General features: G+C 55.8%; 2 protein-coding genes across 3 annotated transcripts; both read left to right on the top strand.

The window, feature by feature from the left end:
* Positions 1-677: 677 nt before the first annotated feature.
* Positions 678-5,957, top strand: TRIM65 (tripartite motif containing 65). Of its 2 annotated transcripts, XM_046674866.1 has the most exons (6): positions 679-1,209; positions 2,533-2,628; positions 2,847-3,080; positions 3,166-3,340; positions 3,475-3,540; positions 4,110-5,957. In XM_046674866.1, the coding sequence occupies exons 1-6, from the start codon at positions 802-804 to the stop codon at positions 4,682-4,684; spliced, it is 1,554 nt and encodes a 517-aa protein (XP_046530822.1). In that variant the 5' UTR covers positions 679-801; the 3' UTR covers positions 4,685-5,957. The 2 variants fall into 2 exon arrangements, with proteins under 2 accessions (XP_046530823.1, XP_046530822.1); XM_046674867.1 differs by lacking the exon at positions 3,475-3,540 and having other exon boundaries at positions 678-1,209.
* Positions 5,958-12,977: 7,020 nt separating this feature from the next.
* On the top strand, positions 12,978-17,655 carry TRIM47 (tripartite motif containing 47). The gene is made up of 6 exons (XM_046674232.1): positions 12,978-13,783; positions 14,885-14,980; positions 15,263-15,493; positions 15,673-15,871; positions 16,328-16,399; positions 16,668-17,655. Exons 1-6 carry the CDS (start codon positions 13,121-13,123, stop codon positions 17,306-17,308), a joined length of 1,902 nt encoding a protein of 633 aa, XP_046530188.1. The 5' UTR covers positions 12,978-13,120; the 3' UTR covers positions 17,309-17,655.
* Positions 17,656-18,222: the final 567 nt, after the last annotated feature.

The following is an 18,222-nucleotide window of genomic DNA, read 5'->3' as shown; positions in this document are numbered from 1 at the left end:
TTTCCCTTAAACGGGTGTATGAAAAAAACATTTGTCTCTGTCTCTTGGTGACCAGAAATTCCCACCTCACTGTTTACTCTAAAAGAACAGAAATTAGATGCGGCCTAGGAAAGGGAGACACCCCAATCTGGCAGTTGCCTGAAACTCAGCTGAAGAAAACGTGCAGCAGACCACCTCGGGTCAGGAGAGCATTTAATGAGCACTAGCCGTGTGCCCCGGGCTCATACTGCCAGGTATCCCCACGAGCACTGTCTCATTTGATCGCCAAAACCCCTGCGAGGTAGATGCTGCTTTTTTATTTTCGGATGAGGAGCCCAGAGAGGTCTGTGATGGCCATTATTATTATCATATTTTCACATGAGGGGCCCAGAAGAGGTTCCCTGGTGGCCCTCAGCTAGGAGGCCTGCAGGCCCGCTGAGGTTCCCAAGGTTCTTGTCTCTAGCGGCGGGGGCCGGATCCCCTGTACATGAAGGGTCTAGGGTCTAGGGAAGCGAGATAGAGAGGGACCGGACAGCAGGAGAGAGCTGGACTCCGACTCCCAGCCTGGGGTGGCAGGGGGCAGGCAGCGGTGGCTCGGAGGCTTGGCCGGGGTGGGGAGTGGGGGCACGTGGAAGAGAAGCCAAGCGTAGGCAGAAGTGCAGCCGGCAGGCGCTGGGAGTGGCAGCTGCTCTATGGTCATGGAAGGAGGGCTGTCACGTCAGTCTCCCTAGGCACCTCCCTGCCGCACCCACGCCCGGGCACCACCCGGAGAGCTCGCGGTCCCTTTAAGGGGCCCGCGGCCGCCCTTCGCCCGCAGCCGCCATGGACGCGCAGGAGGTGGAGGACAAGCTGACCTGCGCCATCTGCCTGGAGGTCTACCGGGACCCGGCGACGCTGCCCTGCGGCCACAACTTCTGCGGGGCCTGCATCCGGGACTGGGGCCGCAGCGAGAAGGCGTGCCCCGAGTGCCGGGAGCCCTTCCCGGACGGCGCGCCGCTGCGCCGCAACATGGCGCTGAGCGGCGTGATCGAGGTGCTGCGCGCCGCGCCCGGCCCGGGCCCGGCCCCCGGCCCCCGGCCCCCGGCCCCCGCGGCGCGCTGCCCCCGGCACGGGCGGCCGCTCGAGCTCTTCTGCCGCACCGAGGGCCGCTGCGTGTGCAGCGCGTGCACCGTGCGCGAGTGTCGCCTCCACGAGCGGGCGCTGCTGGACGCCGAGCGCCGGGAGCGCGAGGTGACACACCGGGGAGCCGGCCTGCCCTCTTGTGCGCCCGGGCAGGGGCGGGCAGCTAAGCCGGAGGCGGCTTTGGGATGTTTGTATTCCCGGAAAGAAGGAGGTGGTGGTCAGAAAACACGTGCTTGGAATAGAGAGAGCGCTGGTGACGGGCCCAGGGTGAGGTCACAGGAGTGAGGGCTGAGATGGAGTGAAGGAAAGGGCTCCGCGGGTGAGGAGGTCAAGGAGCGAGAGCTAGTGTTGGAGGGTAACCCCTGTGACTGCTGAAGTCACAGAGAGTGAGATGTTACTGCTTCTGGCACCGAAGACTGTGCACTAAGCATGAAAGTCCACAGTGGAGGCCAGTAGACGACAGCAGAGAGGAGGCAGGCAGCACAGGTGGTGCAACCAGACCTGGGGGACCAAAGGAGCCAGAATTTTGCTGGAGGAGTTTGAGGGGGCAGGTGCAGTCCGGTCCGTGGGGAGAAGTCAGCCCTCCTACTTCCTCCACTCACCTGTTTTGCAACCTGGAGGCAGTGGGGCCTGGACAAAGGCACAGACATTGGATTTAGGAAAATCGGGTGACTTTGGGCAAATCAGCAACTTCTCTGACCCGTTTCCTTGTCTGTGAAGGGGGGGTGCGGGGGTCTGTACCGCTCAGCATTGCTGGGAGAAGCAGCAAGACGCTGAAGCTCTTGACCAGGTGCAGGGAACCATTGGGTAGGCAGGCAGTGGTCGTTCATCCTGCTTCCAGGAGAGGAGAACGTTTTGATCCTCAAGGGGACCAAAGGGGTCGCAACCAAACAGGGGTGTCCTCTTCCCCTCATGCCCAAAGCTGGGGCTAAGGATTGACCCGGCTTTTGGAAGCACCCACCTTATACACACTGCATTGCCCACTTGTCAGATTGCACTGGTTCTGGGCTGCCTCCCCTTCTCAGCAAGGCCGCGTAGGCCAGAGGTATCGCTCCCATTTATTGATTTGGCAGCAGGGGCGCGGGGGGGACCCTTATAGCCCAGAGAGGGTGGGTGCTCTGCCCCAGGTTGCTCAGCATGCAAGAGGGACTGGAAGTTAGGTCTTCGGCTCAAGGCTTCTGTTCTGCCCATGTGCCACCCTGCTCCAGATGGGGAAGGGGCTTTGTCTGGACCTCCCTGGGACTCCAACTCAGTCCTCCTGGGGCTCATACCAATCTTGGTGCTCTGTGTGCTGGCCCACTGGTCAGTGTCGCCTGGGGTGACATGAGGAGGGGGTGCCCAGCAGCTGCAGGTGTTTGTTGATTGATTGAGGGGGACTTCACAGCCAATTCAGGCCCCTTCTTGTCACTTTTTCCCATGTGGACACCACAGGCCCAGTTGAGAGCCATGCTGGAGGTCACCCAGCAGCAGACCACCCAGGCTGAGAGCCAGCTACAGGAGCTGCAGCAACGAAGCAGCCAGATCCAGGTACAAGGCCTGTCTGTTGCACCCCACCATGTCCTGCTGCCAGCTGGTCCCTGGGATACTGGGGAGTAGCTGTGAGCTACCTTGAGTTTGCCTCCTGGCAGCAGGGAGTGAGGGGCTGAGCCGGGGGATGAGGTTCCAGGGACATCCACATCCCCACCCCTCAGCACAGTGGGCAGCCCTGGCCCTGGCCACCATAGGCTCCTCCTGTGCCCACCCAGAGATCGGCCTGCACACTAGCCTCTGTGGTCTCTGGCAAGTTCAGCTGCCTGCTGCAAGCCCTGGAGATGCGGCAGGCTGTGGCACTGAAGGACATCGAGGTGGCCAAGACACAGGCACTGACGCAGGCCCTGGATGAGGAGCAGCGACTGCAGGGCCGCCTGGAGGCCCTGGCTCGCCATGACCGCAGGATCCGGGACCTCCTGGAGCAGTTGGATGACAGGACCTTCCTCCAGGTGCCAGGCCTCAGGGCAGCAGGTTGGGGGCCCAGCGTATCTGCCCCTTGTGCCCGGGCTTACTGCACCTCTCTCTGGGGCTCAGGAATCTCAGCTCCTGGCACCTCTGGGGCCTCCCGGGCCACTGACTCCTCCGCAGTGGGACGAAGATCAGCAGTTGGGTGGTCTGAAGGAGTTGCTCAGCCAGTTGAGTGGCCTCCTCCTGGACAAGGGAGGCCACCCCCGGGTGCTCGCTGAGGCTGCTGACTTGGGCCACGTGGGTAAGTCTGACCCCAGATCTCTCCCTACCCCTCTGGGCCCAACTCTCCCTCCCATCAGGGTGGGAGTGGAGTCAGGCCTAGCGTCCCATGAGCTCCCCTCGCCATCCCTCCCCTAACACTGCTTTGCCCTCCAGAGGCCGCAGGCCCCCTGGCAACAGTCCCGAGCCCGGTGTGCCCACTGAGGAGGAAACTCTGGCAGAGTAAGGAGACCCAGCCCATGAGTGTGTGCACTGGTGTGTGCATGTGCGTGTGAGTGCATGCATGTGCACTGTGTGTGCACTGTGATCACGCGTGTATGTGTGTGCCTGTTTGCACACATGAGTATGTGGGGGAGGGGAGCACGAGCTGTGCCTGTCCCATCCAGGATGTCTGTTCCATGCCCTTCCCTGCGTCTGGCCTCACCCCCTGCACACCCGTTGCAGGGTGCACACCTCTTACACATGGTGCCAGTCTAGCGTGAAGGAGATTCTGGGTACACAAACTGGGATCACTCACGATTCTTCCACTTACTACAAAGTTAGGTGACCTTTCTGAACCTGTCTTCTCACTTATGAAGTGAGGCTAATGGAAGGTTCCACCTCAGAGGCTGCAGCGAGGGTTGGCTGCTGTGATGACGTCCAGCACTGGCTCAGCTTGCTGTCTGCCTAGCAGACGTTTAGCATCCTGTCATCGCTGGAGCTTCAGTTGCTGTCTGTTATCTCTGGGGACAGGATGGTGGAGGTGCACAGGCACCCTGCCCGTTCACCTTCAGCCCATCTCTCCCCAACAGATTATCGCAATCTGACCTTCGACCCAGACAGCGCCAACCACTACCTCCACCTGTCTCGGCAGGACCAGCAGGTGAAGCACCATCGAAAGCCCCGGGGCCCAGCTGGGCCAGACAGCTTCCAGCTCTGGCAGGTGCAGTGTGCCCAGAGCTTCCAGGCTGGGCGGCACTACTGGGAGGTGCGCACATCTAACCACTCAGTAACCCTGGGTGTCACCTACCCAGAACTGATGCGACACAAGCTGGGGCCCCAAACAGACAACATCGGCCGAGGGTCCAGCTCCTGGGGGCTGTGCATTCAGGAGGATGGTGCCCAGGCCTGGCACAATGGGGAGGCCCAGCGCCTCCCAGGAGTGTCAGGGAAGCTCCTGGGAGTGGATTTGGACCTGGCCTCTGGCTGCCTCACCTTCTACAGCCTGGACCCTGAAACACAGCCCCTGCACACCTTCCATGCCGTCTTCACCCGGCCTCTCTACCCTGTCTTCTGGCTCTTGGAGGGTCGGACCCTAACCTTGTGCCATCGGCCCGAGGCCAAGCTCCCTCCAGGGCTCCAGGAAGACGCCTCAGGGCTCAGCTGAAGAAGGCACAGGATGGAGCTCTGGGCCGGGAACAGGTACCACCATGCCTGTGTGCCCAAGAGCTGCCCCAGCCCCTGGCCTGGTGACCCGAGGCCACAGCTATAATGGGACCAGCTGTTGGCCAGAAGACAGACTCAGGACCAGGCTGGGCCACTTGGAGAGAGAGGTGGGGGGGAGTCCCCAAGCTGGAGTTCATTTTTCCAGCCTCTTTAAAGGCGACAGAGACTAGGAAGGAAGTAAAATGGGCAGCCCCTGCCCCAAGCAGAGCTCCGTTCTGGGTGCTGCTGGGCCTCAGAAGCTCGGGTAGTGCCCAGGGGCTCCTGGTCCTACAGGAGAGCACATGTGCTGCGATGCACACCACAGAGTGTGCGGCAGACAAAATAATACATGGATCTACCCGAGTTGACCTCCCTGGAGACAGCATAGACTTTGCAAAGCGGCATCAGCCTGTGGGCAGGCGAAGTGCAGACTATTCCTGGAGAAAATCTAGAGAAAAGTGCTTTTTACCTCCTCCCTCCCTGTCTCTCTTTTCTTCTCTTTAACATTTTGGTATGTTTTAGTCTCTCTTATTTTGTACATCCTTGTGATTGCATTCTGTAAACAATTGTGTTCTCTGCATTTTTTTTATTTAGCATAAGCATTTCGCACATTCCTAAAACTTTCCCCCAAATGATTACAATACAGAGTCATTCTAATGACTATCAGAATTTATTTACCCATCATTGGACATTCCACTTGTTTTATTTTGGATTATAAAAATATTGCCGAGATGAATATTTTTGAGCAGGAAGTTGGGCCATATTTATGGCTATGTACATAGGTTAAATTACATAAAGTCGAATTACTCGACAGAAAAACAGCACTTGAAGATTCTATTTTTATACAAAAAAACAAAATGAAGCAACCTTGAGTCAGGCCGACTCGTGCGCCTCCCCCATCCCCCCAGCCGAGTCAGCATTCTGAGCACGGGGCCTTCGCCCCTGCCCGCGGGCGGGGGTTCGTGCAGCGATGGGTGGAGGTGCCAGCACGGCGCCAGCTCCTCTTGGTTCGGTTTCTGCTGTTAGGAACACGCTTGCCTGACGATCCCTGTCCGGTGTTTCGCCTGTGTTTCTGGAAGTGGGGTTGCTGGGCCGTAGGGCTGCTGTAATTTTCTTACTTGAAATGTTCTGCTTGGTCTGGGTGATGGTTATGAGGGCTTTTACAACTTTTTACACTGTATGTATATGTTTTATATACTCGTATAAATATTTCACAATAAAATTTTTTTAAAGAATAGTACGTGCACCAACACCTCCAAAAAACAAAAATTTTTTTTTAAAGATAGGCACCTGAGCTAACAACTGTTGCCAATCTTTTTTTTTTTTTCTGCTTTTTCTCCCCAAATCTCCCCAGTACATAGTTGTATATTTTAGTTGTGGATCCTTCCAGTTGTGGCATGTGGGACGCCGCCTCAGCGTGGCCTGGTGAGCGGTGCCGTGTCCCCACCCAGGATCCGAACTGGTAAAACCCTGGGGCGCCACAGCAGAGCGCGCGACCTTAACCACTTGACCACAGGGCGGCCCCAAAATATTGTTATATTTGTAAAAAATACATCTCTCTCCCACATTGTAACCCAGCCCCGGCTGCAGCCATGGTTGCAAACTCTATCCTGTGGCCTCGCTCCTCAGCCGTGTGGCTCTCTGTCCAAGGGCGGAGCCAGGCCTCACTGGTGCAGCCTTGGCAAGGAGCTTCCAGTAAGATTCCCAAGGTGGGGAGTTCCCCAGACATGGGAAGGGGGTTTCAACACTGGGCAGCCTGACAGTGGCAGGAGGCAGTTGGGACCTTGCTGAACAGCAGGAGCTGAAGGTCCGATGGGGCAGGAAGCAGGACTGGGCTGACCAGGTGACCTCAGTGCTGGCTTCCCTGTCCTACAGATTCTACCTATCCCTCCTGATCCTGGTCCCAGCCCCACACACATGTCCAGCTGGCTGAGCCCACCCTCTGAAAGAGCGGAGAAAGGAAGAATGACCTCCTTTCTGCCTTCATGGTGGAAAATGTTTTGGGTCATTTATTCTGTGAATTTACTTTTTCATCGGGTCATTAGTCCTTTCCATGTTGTTCTGTGGGAGTGTTCTGTGTTATGACTATTAACCTTTATGTACGTAGCACGAGAGGCTGCTGCCATCCCTCATAGGGTGTGCCATGGAGCAGTGCCTCTCCAGCAGCTGCGGGGCAAGCATTTACAAATCTCTTGGAAGCTACTTCAAATTAAATTCACTCAGTCCACTTGGTCCTGACAGAACACTCCACCTCCTCTCCAGAAAAACTGCGTTTGTGTAGAGGGAAAAAGAAGGATAGATTTGGGGGCTGGCCCAGTGGCGCAGCGGTTAGGTTTGCACGTTCCGCTTCAGTGGCTCAGGGTGCACCAGTTCGGATCCCGGGTGTGGACTGCTTGGCAAGCCATGCTGTGGCACGCATCCCACATATAAAGTAGAGGAAGATGGGCATGGATGTTAGCTCAGGGCCAGTCTCCCTCAGCAAAAAAGAGGAGAATTGGTGGCAGATGTTAGCTCAGGGCTAATCTTAAAAAAAAAAAAGGATAGATTTGGGGGTGTAACATTTATAAAGGGGACACATGAGTTGCCTATGGGTGTTTCCAGCATTTCTGCCCCACTCCACACAGCTTCTGGGCTTCTGTGTGCCAGAGTCAGGAGAATGAGCACATATAGACAGAACAAGGGCAGGGGAGGGCAGGAGAGATTCTAAAAGATAGGGGCCTTCAGGGCCTTGGGGGCCAGTGGAGGTGGGGGGAGTTGGTCACCGGAGAGGTGAGGAGTAAAGATAATAAGAGGCTGCTCTTCTCCAGGCAGGAAGGGATGGAGGGGAGCAGCATGGTGCCTCTAGGAAATGTGGCTTCAAGTAGCATGAGACCGGGAGCTAGAAGACAGTGGAGCCATGCCTTTGAGACTCTGAGGGGGAAGGATTTCCATTCTAGAATTCCATACCCAGCCAAACCGTCAATCAAAGATGAAGCCTGAACAAAGGCACTTGCAGACACTTCCGCATCCATTCTCAGAAAGCTCCCAGAGGACGCACTTTTCAGAAATAAAGAAGTAAATCAATGAAGGGAAAGGAAAACCTGGAATCCCAGCAACAGGAAATTCAACACAAAAGAGAAGTGATAAAGAATCTAAATCTCCAGAAACATGAGCACAAACGTCCACACAGATGTTCAAGGCTTATAAGCACGTGCTTTAGCGATGTGGAGGTAAATGCTAAAAGAAACAGTTAAAAGAGTTGAAACCAGTTGTCCTTGGGAGCAAGAGGCTGGAGTAGGTGGGACTGCCAGTTTTTGTTATTATAAGCCTCATGGACTTGTTTACTTTTTAAATACTTTGAATATATTATTTTGAAATAAATAAAAATCAATTTTTTTAAAGTACACCAAAAGCATAAAGGAAAATGTGCTACTGTGGGACATGGCTTGGAACCCACTTCAATTTCTTGCAAGATGCAAGCAAAGCTGGAGTGGCTTGCCAATTACTCTCCTTTGCTGGGCTGCTTTTGCCTGTTTGTTTTGCTTCTGTTTGACTTTTTTTTTTAAAGTAATACTGCAGCCAGACAGGGTCATATATGAGGTTTAGGATTATTTTCAGGTTGCACCTTCTGGATTTAAATTCTGCCTCCTCCGCAGGACTAGTTATGTGACCGCCGGCAAGATATGTAGCCTGTCGAAATTCCATTTCTCATCCCATGACACAGTCCTCGCAGGGGCAGAGTGAGATGCAGGCGTGAACATGCTCCTGCAGACCTCAAAAGTGCCAGTTACCTTTTCCCCTTAAGAGCCAACTTATTTCAAAAAGGATTAATATATTAAGCAACTTTAAAGCTATGATAATGGAAATAAAATATAAAGATGCCTCCACCCTGACAATCACATCTCCACGCTTCCCTGGGGGAGCGGATCTTCCTGAACAGGCTGTGGGGTGGGGAGCAGTGGGCCAGCTGGGACTCGTCTCTGAGCACCCCCAACTCGAGTGGCACCCCTCTCCCGTCCAGGACCAGGTGGGTCTCTGGTCTCAGCAAGCCCAGGCAGCCTGGCTGCTGAGCCTTGGAGTAGGCTGGTTGCTGATGCCTGAACCTCCAAACTGTTCCTGAGCCTCGGCAAGCAAAGGACGGTCATGATCAAGTGCTCCTTGGGGAAACTAACGTATGGAACTCATTACCCGCCTTCCTGCCAAACGGCACACCCAGGCCGGGTCCCTCTGCTTCTCGTCTGCCCAGAATATCTTTTCCCACCCTAGTTTCTGCACGCCTGAGTCCTGGCAGGACGTGACAGCCCAGCTCAAATGCTACTGCCTCCACTCGGGCCTCCATTATTCCCCCTTGCTTCCCTTGAATCCGCCAGAAGTGGATCTTACCTCTCTTTTAACATTTAATAGACCCTAGTTTTCTTCCCTCCATCCGGGAAAGACCTCAGGAGGCTCTGCATAGCATCTTTCTAAATTAGACATTCTTTTTTTTTTTTTCCTTTTGCTGGGAAAGATTTGCCCTGAGCTAACATCTGTTGCCAATCTTTTCTTTTTTTTCCGTTTTTTTCTTCCCAAAGCCCCAATACAAAGTTGCATATTCAAGTTGTATGTGCTTCCAGGTCTTCTATGTGAGCCACCACCACAGCCCAACTACTGACTGACAAGAGGTGTGGTTCCACGCCCAGAACCGAACTGGGGCCGCCAACATGGAGTGCACCAAACTCTAACCACTAGGCCATCAGGGCTGGCTCTAAATTAGACATTCTTAATCTGGGGTCTTCAGGGGGTGTAATTCTTCTTTATTTTCACTGTTCTCTAACTGAAATTTAGCATTTCTTTCTATTACAAATGGAGAGAACACACCACAGTGGTATTAGCAATACCTGTGACTTGTCACCAATAGAAATTAGATTTATTTCATTTTTTTATTTGAGTTCATAATAGTTTACTTTATTGTGAAATTTCAGTTGTACATTATCTCTTGTCTGTCACCACATAAATGCTCCTCTTCACCCCCTTGTGCCCACCCTCCACTCCCTTCCCCTGGTAGCCACCGAACTGTTTTCTTTGTCCATGTGTTTGTTCATATTCCACATATGAGTGAAATCATTTGGTGTTTGTCTTTCTCAGTCTGGCTTATTTCACTTAGCATAATTCCCTCCAGGTCCATCCATGTTGTTGCAAATGGGATGATTTTGTCTTTTTTATGGCTGAGTAGTATTCCACTGTGTGTGTGTGTGTGTGTGTGTGTGTGTGTGTGTGTGTGTGTGTGTGTATAGTATACCACCTCTTCTTCATCCAATCATCAGTCGGTGGGCACTTGGGTTGTTTCCATGTCTTGGCTATTGTGAATAGTGCTACAATGAACATAGGGGTGCATTTGTTACTTTGGATTGTTGATTTCAAGTTGTTTGGGTAGATACCCAGTAGCGGGATAGCTGGGTCATATGGTGGTTCTATTTTTAGTTTTTTGAGGCATCTGCATACTGTTTTCCGTAGTGGCTGCACCAGTTTGCACTCCCACCCGCAGTGGATGAGGGTGCCCTTTCTACACCCTCTCCAGCATTTGTTATTTTCAGTCTTAGTGCATATAGCCATTTTAACACGCATAAGGTGGTATCTTAGCGTAGTTTTGATTTGCATTTCCCTGACGATTAGTGATGTTGAACATCTTTTCATCTGTTTATTGGCCATCTGTATATCTTCTTTGGAAAAATGTCTGTTCATATCCTCTGCCCATTATTTGATTGGGCTGTTTGGTTTTTTGTTGTTCAGTTATGGGAGTTCCTTATATATTATGGAGATTAACCCCTTATCGGATACATGATTTTCAAATATTTTCTCCAAATTAGTGGGTTGTCTTTTTGTTTTGATCTTAGTTTCTTTCGTCTTGCAGAACCTCTTTAGTCTAATGAACTCCCACTTGTTTATTTTTCTTTTGTTTCCCTTGTCTGAGAAGGCATGGTCTTTGAAAAATCCTTTTAAGTTTGATGTCAAAGTGTACTACCTATATTATCTTCTAGGAGTTTTATGGTTTCAGGACTTATCTTCAAGTCTTTGATCCATTTTGAGTTTATTTTTGTGTATGGCATGAGATAACGGTCTACTTTCATTCTTTTGCATGTGGCTGTCCAGTTTTCCCAGCACCATTTATTGAAGAGACTGACTTTTCTCCATTGTATGTTCTTGGCACCTTTGTCGAAGATTAGCTGTCCGTATATGTGCGGTTTTAAGAAATTAGATATTTTCATAGCACATTACAGTGGTGACAGAGAATTTGAAACATCATTTATGTTCATCACTATTTCAAAAATACAGTAATTATTAGGCCTCCGTCAGATCTTGTTATTTATTGTGTTAAAGAAAAATTTATCACAAATTTGTTTTCTTAATATTTTGTGCCTGTATTTCAATGTAACTGGGTTCTATGGAATTCTATGCATTTTATTTTGTACATTTAAAAGCATTACTTTGAAAAAGGGTCTGTAGGCTGCACCAGGCTTGGAGAGGAGCCCTGGCACACAAGAAAGGTTAAGCCCCACCTATAGATGGACAGCCCCCTCCTCACCTCTTTATTCCTCTGGCTTTGGGCTCTCACCAGCAGGAGGTCTGTGGGCCTGAGGGTAGGAAGAATTGCCCCAATTATTCTATATATTTTTTTTTTCTAAGATTTTGTTTTTCCTTTTTCTCCCAAATCCCCTCAGTACATAGTTGTATATTTTTAGTTGTGGGTCCTTCTAGTTGTGGCATGTGGGATGCCGCCTCACCATGGCTTGACCAGCGGTGCCAATCCGTGCCCTGGGCCACTGAAGCAGAGCGCGCGAACTCAACCACTTGGCCATGGGGCCAGGCCCCTCTATATTTTTTAAAGGAACTTTCAATTTTAGAACACATAAATTTACAGAAAAGTTGCCAAGATAATTCAGAGTTCCCACATACCTTACCCCCAATTTCCCCTTTTGTTAACATCTTACATGACACATTTGTCACAATTAAGGAGCCAGTACTGATACATTCCTATTAACTATATCCCATAATTTATTCAGAGTCCTTACTTTTTCCCTAATGTCCTTTTTCTTTTTTGGGAGCCCGTCCAGGATCCACATTACATTTCGTTGTCTTGTCTCCTTAGGCTTCTCTTGGCTGTGACAGTCTCTCAGGCTTCCCTTCTTTTTGATGGCCTCCACAGTGTCCGGGGTACCAGTCAGGTATTTCGTAGACTGTTCCTCAATTGGGATTTGTCTGATGCGTTATTCAGGATTCGACTGGCGTTATGAGTTTTTGGGGAGGAGAACCACATCGTATCAAGGGTGCTTACTGTCAACAAGACTTACCCCTATGGACGTTGACCTTGATCACCTGGCTGAGATTGTGTTTGTCAGGTTTCTCCACTGTAAAGTGACTCTTTTGCTCCCTTTGGAAGAAAGCTACTATGCACAACCCACAATGAAGGAGTGGGAAGTTATGCTCCACCGTGCAGCAGATACAGAAATTATTTGGAATTCTTCTGAACATGAAATCTGTCTATTCTCCCTCACTTATTCATTTATCTGGTCATTTATTCATATCAGCACGGACTCAGGGATGACTATTTTATACTTTGGGTTATAATGCAAGGCTGCCTTTGTTATTTGGTTGCTGTTCTATTGTTTTAAACAGAACATTATCGAGCTATAACTTGTGTAGAATACAATGCATCATTTTAAGTGCATAATTAGATGTCTTAACAAGTGCCTCCACCCGGGGAAGACCTCCCGCACCACTTGTGCCCAGGAGTGTCGGTGGACCAGACCTGAACCCCTCAAGGACTTGGAGGATGACATCAACTTCCCATTTCAGGGTTAGAGAAGCCCAACTTCCCGGCCGTGGGTAAACAGAGTCGCTAAGGGGCAAAAACACGCGCACATCAGCAGTTATTTTTCTCTGCAGTCAGCGGCCCGACCCGGAACTTTGCTAATCGTGCCACAGAGGGGTCTGGAGCGCAAAGGGGCTGGGTGACAGTGAGCTTGCCTGGCCATGGGGAGGGGCAGGATGGGGGGCGGGTCATGGACAGGTGAACCCCTTCCCGGCTTCCTTCCAGTGTGGCCCCCGCACTCTCTGCCGTCTGCCCTCTCTCTCACAGCCCTTTGGGCGGCGCCCTCCCCTCAGACCGCGCGGGCCGCCGCGCGCAGGGGGGCCATGGCCTAGGAGCCCCCCGGGGTCAGGCGGGGCCCGGAGGCCGCCCCGCGCTGTCCGGGCTGGGGCCGGGTGTTCGGGTGTTCGGGGACAGGCGGGCCGACCTGTGGCGCTGGGGGGCGGTCCCAGCCCGGGACAGAAGGGGGCCGGACTCTTGGCCTCCGTCCCAGGGGGCGGCGCCGCGGCGCGAACGGCCCGGGTCCCTCCCAGGCGGCGGCAGAACAGGCGGTGCCCCGGCGGCCGCGGAGCCATGGACGGCAGCGGGCCCTTCAGCTGCCCCATCTGCCTGGAGCCACTCCGGGAGCCGGTGACGCTGCCCTGCGGCCACAACTTCTGTCTCACCTGCCTGGGCGCGCTCTGGCCGCACCGCGGCGCGGGTGGCGCCGGCGGGCCCGGAGGCGCGGCCCGCTGCCCGCTGTGCCAGGAGCCCTTCCCCGACGGCCTGCAGCTCCGCAAGAACCACACGCTGTCCGAGCTGCTGCAGCTCCGCCAGGGCGGGGGCCCCGGCCCGGCGCGGGCCCCGGCCCCCGAGCCCGCGGCGCCCAGCGCCCCGCCCAGCACCCCGGAGCCGTCGGCTCCCTGCGCGCCCGAGCCGTGGCCGACGGGCGAAGAGCCGGTGCGCTGCGACGCGTGCCCCGAGGGCGCCGCCCTCCCCGCCGCGCTCTCCTGCCTCTCCTGCCTCGCCTCCTTCTGCCCCGCGCACCTGGGCCCGCACGAGCGCAGCCCCGCGCTGCGCGGACACCGCCTGGTACCGCCGCTGCGCCGGCTGGAGGAGAGCCTGTGCCCGCGCCACCTGCGGCCGCTGGAGCGCTACTGCCGAGTGGAGCGCGTATGCCTGTGCGAGGCCTGCGCCGCCCAGGAGCACCGGGGCCACGAGCTCGTGCCGCTGGAGCAGGAGCGCGCGCTCCAGGAGGTGGGGCGCGGGCACCGCCGGCGAGCCAGGGCGGGTGACGGGTCGGGGTCGCGCGAGCCGGCCGAGGGCCGTGGAGCGCCCCTCCCACCCCCATCCTTCCCGGGTTGGGGCTTCATTTCCTCCTCTAACCTGAGGATCTTTGCTGTGCCTTCCAGCCCTGACAAGATCATCCGTTCGCTGTGGGACATTCCGCACGAGATGGGAATGGGGGGCTGCAGGGACCCAGTGAGAGAACGCGTAAAGGACGCAAAGGGCAGGCAGGGGCCTGAAGCTGAGGCGGGGCCGATGGGGGTCAAAGGCAGCGGGGAGCTAGGTTAGGCCCGCGGGGTCCCAGGCGGCTGATTCCGGCAGCGCAGCTGATGCGCCCGGCAGGGGTCATGCGGGGGCTCAGCTCAGACCTGCCCTAGGCTGAGGCAGAGGGTTTGGATGGGTGTGGCAGGCGACAGGAGTGCCGCAGAGGGTGGACCGAGCACACAGAGTGCTCTGTCCAGCTGTTCCGGGGGCCTGTGGTGGGAGCATGTGCGCGCAGTCAGTCCCGCTACCTCCGCCCCCAGTTTCCTTTGGCCCCTAGCCTGGTCTTGGCGCCTCTGGCCTTGGGATTTTCCGTCTCTCCTGCCTGGAGCGGTGATTCATAACACCCAGGGGATTTGCCTGGAATTCCCTTTTTTCAGGCTTGGATTGGGAATACAGACTCTTTGGGGACAGACATCCCCAGGACAGCTGAATGCCCTCTTGTGCAGCACCCCCACACACACACACACCCATACTCTGGGTCTCTGCCTCTTCTCCACTGAAGGAAGTTCTCAAATGAATGTGAGCAACATTGAGGGCCATGGATGCCTTGTACTTGCCTACTGGTCAGAGAGGGAAGGCAGACAAGCCAGGGTCAACCAGCCTGCACTCTCCCTAGGCATTTGGGAATGCCACCAACCTGGGATTGAGACACCTCATATTGTGGGACATCACGGCCACTCCCAGTCTCAGCTATGCACAGATACCACTCTGGAGTTACTCCTTTCCTCCCCCTTGGTGAGGCCCGGGACTCCAGTGTAAGGCTGTGTCCTCTCCAGACCCCGTACTCATGAAGGGTGTCCTTCACAGGCGGAGCAGCCCAAAGTCCTGAGCGCTGTGGAGGACCGCATGGACGAGCTGGGCGCTGGCATTGCACAGTCTCGGCGCACGGTGGCCCTCATCAAGGTCAGACCCCACCCTAACCCCAGTCCCTGCCCACTCCTGCAGCAGGCTCCTGACTGTGAGCTTTCAGCGTGGTACAGTGCACACCAAAGAAGCCTGTGCTCAGGGCCTTGTCTGTCCCCACTGTGCAGGAGCATCTCCTTGGCCTGGTACAGATCCGGGGCAGCTCAGACTGGTCCCACTGTCCCCCCAAGAGGGCAGGGTGGGAAGGTGGGGTCTAGGAAGATGGAGCCAAAGCAGTGCCGTTCTTTGCCCTCATCACTGCCCCACTGTCATCCCGTGCAGAGCGCAGCCGCGGCAGAGCGGGAGAGGGTGAGCCGGCTGTTTGCTGAGGCTGCAGCCACCTTGCAAGGGTTCCAGACAGAGGTGCTGGGCTTCATCGAGGAGGGGGAGGCCACCATGCTGGGCCGTTCCCAGGGCGAACTTCGGCGGCAGGAGGAACAGCGCAGCAGGCTAAGCCAGGCCCGCCACAAGCTCAGTCAGGTCCCTGAAGCCGACTCGGTCAGCTTCCTGCAGGTGAGGGCAGCTCTTCGGGCTGGAGAGGGCACAGACACGGGGTAGGCACGCGGCGGAGGGAAGAGAAGGCAGTGAGTGCCTGGCCTTCGGGGCTGTGCCGGCCTCCTGGCAGAGCTGTCTCACCCCAGCCTGGAGGAACTGTGGCCAGCAGGGCCTTAATAGGCATTTATCTGGCACAGGAGCTCCTGGCGCTCAGGCTGGCCCTGGAGGAAGGGTGCGGCCCTGGGCCTGGTCCCCCAAAGGAGCTCAGCTTCACCAAGTCATCCCAAGCTGTGCGGGCGGTGAGGGACATGCTGACTGCGGCCTGCAGCAGCCAGTGGGAGCAGCTGCGGGGGCTGGGCAGTGACGAGGACGGACTGCAGAAGCTGGGCGCGGAAGGTGGGTGCCCCCCCAAGTGACTCACCCTTCCCCAGTCTCCCCGCAGAGGCCCCCAGGCCTGGTGCCCATTCAGGAGTAGAGGGTGGAAACTGTGTGCCTGGTGCAGGGTGGGACCCAAATCCTGCCAGGGACCAGAGCCACCACCCTCTAATGACCAGTCAGCCCCTTTGGCACAGCCTAGGGGACAGGGGGGCTTCTCCCAGCCCACCCTCTAGCTTCAGAGGGGCTGAGGCCCAGGGGCTAAGTGAGCAGGGGGCAGAACCCAAGGACCAGGCATGCATGTGAGCACAGGGTGGCATATTTGGGCGTGTGCCTGTCTCCAGATGGCTTGGGATGCTGAGAGGAAGGTGGGGGAAAAGGAACTGGGGTCACAGGTTTGGGGGGGGTACCCGGAACAGCAGGCCAGCCATAGGCCGCTAGGGAGTCCCCTCCCCTCTGCCTCCTCTTCTGCTGCAGACGCAGGGTCCCAGGACCCTGACAGCACCGACCCCCTGGAGAGTGAGGCTCCCCGGGACTACTTCCTCAAGTGTAAGTAGACACTTGGGCTCTCCCCTCTGCTCCACTGGGCCCTCCCAAGGCTGCTGGGCGGGGCCCTTGCACCCAGGGCTTATATTCCGCTCCCTCGTTTGTGGGGTGAACTAGCTCGGCTCACAGGGTGCTCTCCAGCGGGGCTGAGTCGTGCTGGTTGCAGAGGAGGGGGGAGGCTGTGTTTGGGGAGGTGAGCACCTAAGAGGAGGGGCTGTCCCACCTGAGCCTGGCCCTGAGCCCTGCGTCTCTCTCCCGTTTGTGGGAGCAGTTGCCTACATCGTGGACCTGGACAGCGACACGGCAGACAAGTTCCTGCAGCTGTTTGGGACCAAAGGTGTAAAGAGGGTGCTGTGTCCCATCAACTACCCCGAGTCGCCCACCCGCTTCACCCACTGCGAGCAGGTGCTGGGCGAGGGCGCCCTGGACCGGGGTACATACTACTGGGAAGTGGAGATCATCGAGGGATGGGTCAGCGTGGGGGTCATGGCCGAAGACTTCTCCCCACAAGAGCCCTACGACCGGGGCCGGCTGGGCCGCAATGCCCACTCCTGCTGCCTGCAGTGGAATGGACGCAGCTTCTCTGTCTGGTTCCACGGGCTGGAGACGCCCCTGCCCCACCCCTTCTCGCCCACGGTCGGGATCTGCCTGGAATACGCCGACCGAGCCCTGGCCTTCTATGCCGTGCGGGACGGCAAGATGAGCCTTCTGCGGAGGCTGAAGGCCTCCCGGGCCCGCCGGAGTGGCACCCCGGCCTCCCCCATTGACCCCTTCCAGAGCCGCCTGGACAGCCACTTTGCGGGGCTCTTCACGCGCAGGCTCAAGCCTGCCTTCTTCCTGGAAAGTGTGGACGCCCACCTGCAGATTGGGCCCCTCAAGAAGTCCTGCATCTCCGTGCTGAAGAGGAGGTGATGCAGGAGGGCGTGGGGCGCCCTGCGGCTGTCTCGGCTCCTGGGAAGCTTGCTCCTCTGCACCCCCTGTCTTGCCCCAGGGAAGACCGCAGCCTTGGAGTCTCACAAATCCCCAGCCTTCTCGTCTCTCGAGGCCTCCACCTTCCATACACTTGGCCTTCCACCTCTCGGAGGAGGCTCCCTAGGCCCCTTCAAGCGCCCCTCCAACCCTGTCCCCCTGCAGGCCTTGTCTTAGGGAGAAAGAGCCACAGCTGGGACAGAGCCAGGCTGCCCCAACCCCTCCTTTTCTAGGTTCCTGGGACAGTGCCTGGCACATAGTCAGTGCTCAATAAACATTTGTTCAATGAATTTCAACTCTCCTTCCTTTGGTCTCCTGTCCACCCACCAAGAATTCCCAGTACTTCTCTTCTTTCAAGAGTTGGTCTTGAAAGGCAGGAGAAGGGAACGGAGCCGCCAGTCCCAGGATTCCTGTTGGGAGGGAGAGCCCTGGCCCAGGAGGAGAGGGCTGCAGTGGGGTGCTGCCCTTTGAGGCACCCCTACTCCCTGGTTCTGGGCGGGGCAGCCAGAGGTGGCTTCCTCTGCAGGGGTCCAGCCCCACAGTCCTTCTGGCTGCCCGAGTGTTTGCTGTGGATGGCCTAGTTCCCATCAGCTATTTTCATCCTCGGTGCCACAGCCGAGTTCTGGACCTGCCTTATGGTGCTTGTGCCCAGGATTAAATGCAGACACCACAGCCCCAAGAGCAGGGCACAACTCCTGGGCGTGGGCAGGAGAATTTGAGACCTAGTGCTTCTTTCACATACGTATCCCTTCTCAGCTCTTGAGGGATGTGGCTGAGACGCCAGGGTGTGGCCTGAGCCCAGAACATCTACAATAAAGGGACCTATGTCCTCCTCTGGAATCTGCCTCACATCTCCA

This window comes from Equus quagga, chromosome 11 (genome assembly GCF_021613505.1).
Source record: "Equus quagga isolate Etosha38 chromosome 11, UCLA_HA_Equagga_1.0, whole genome shotgun sequence".
NCBI lineage: Eukaryota > Metazoa > Chordata > Mammalia > Perissodactyla > Equidae > Equus > Equus quagga.
This window is presented reverse-complemented; position numbering and strand designations above follow the sequence as displayed.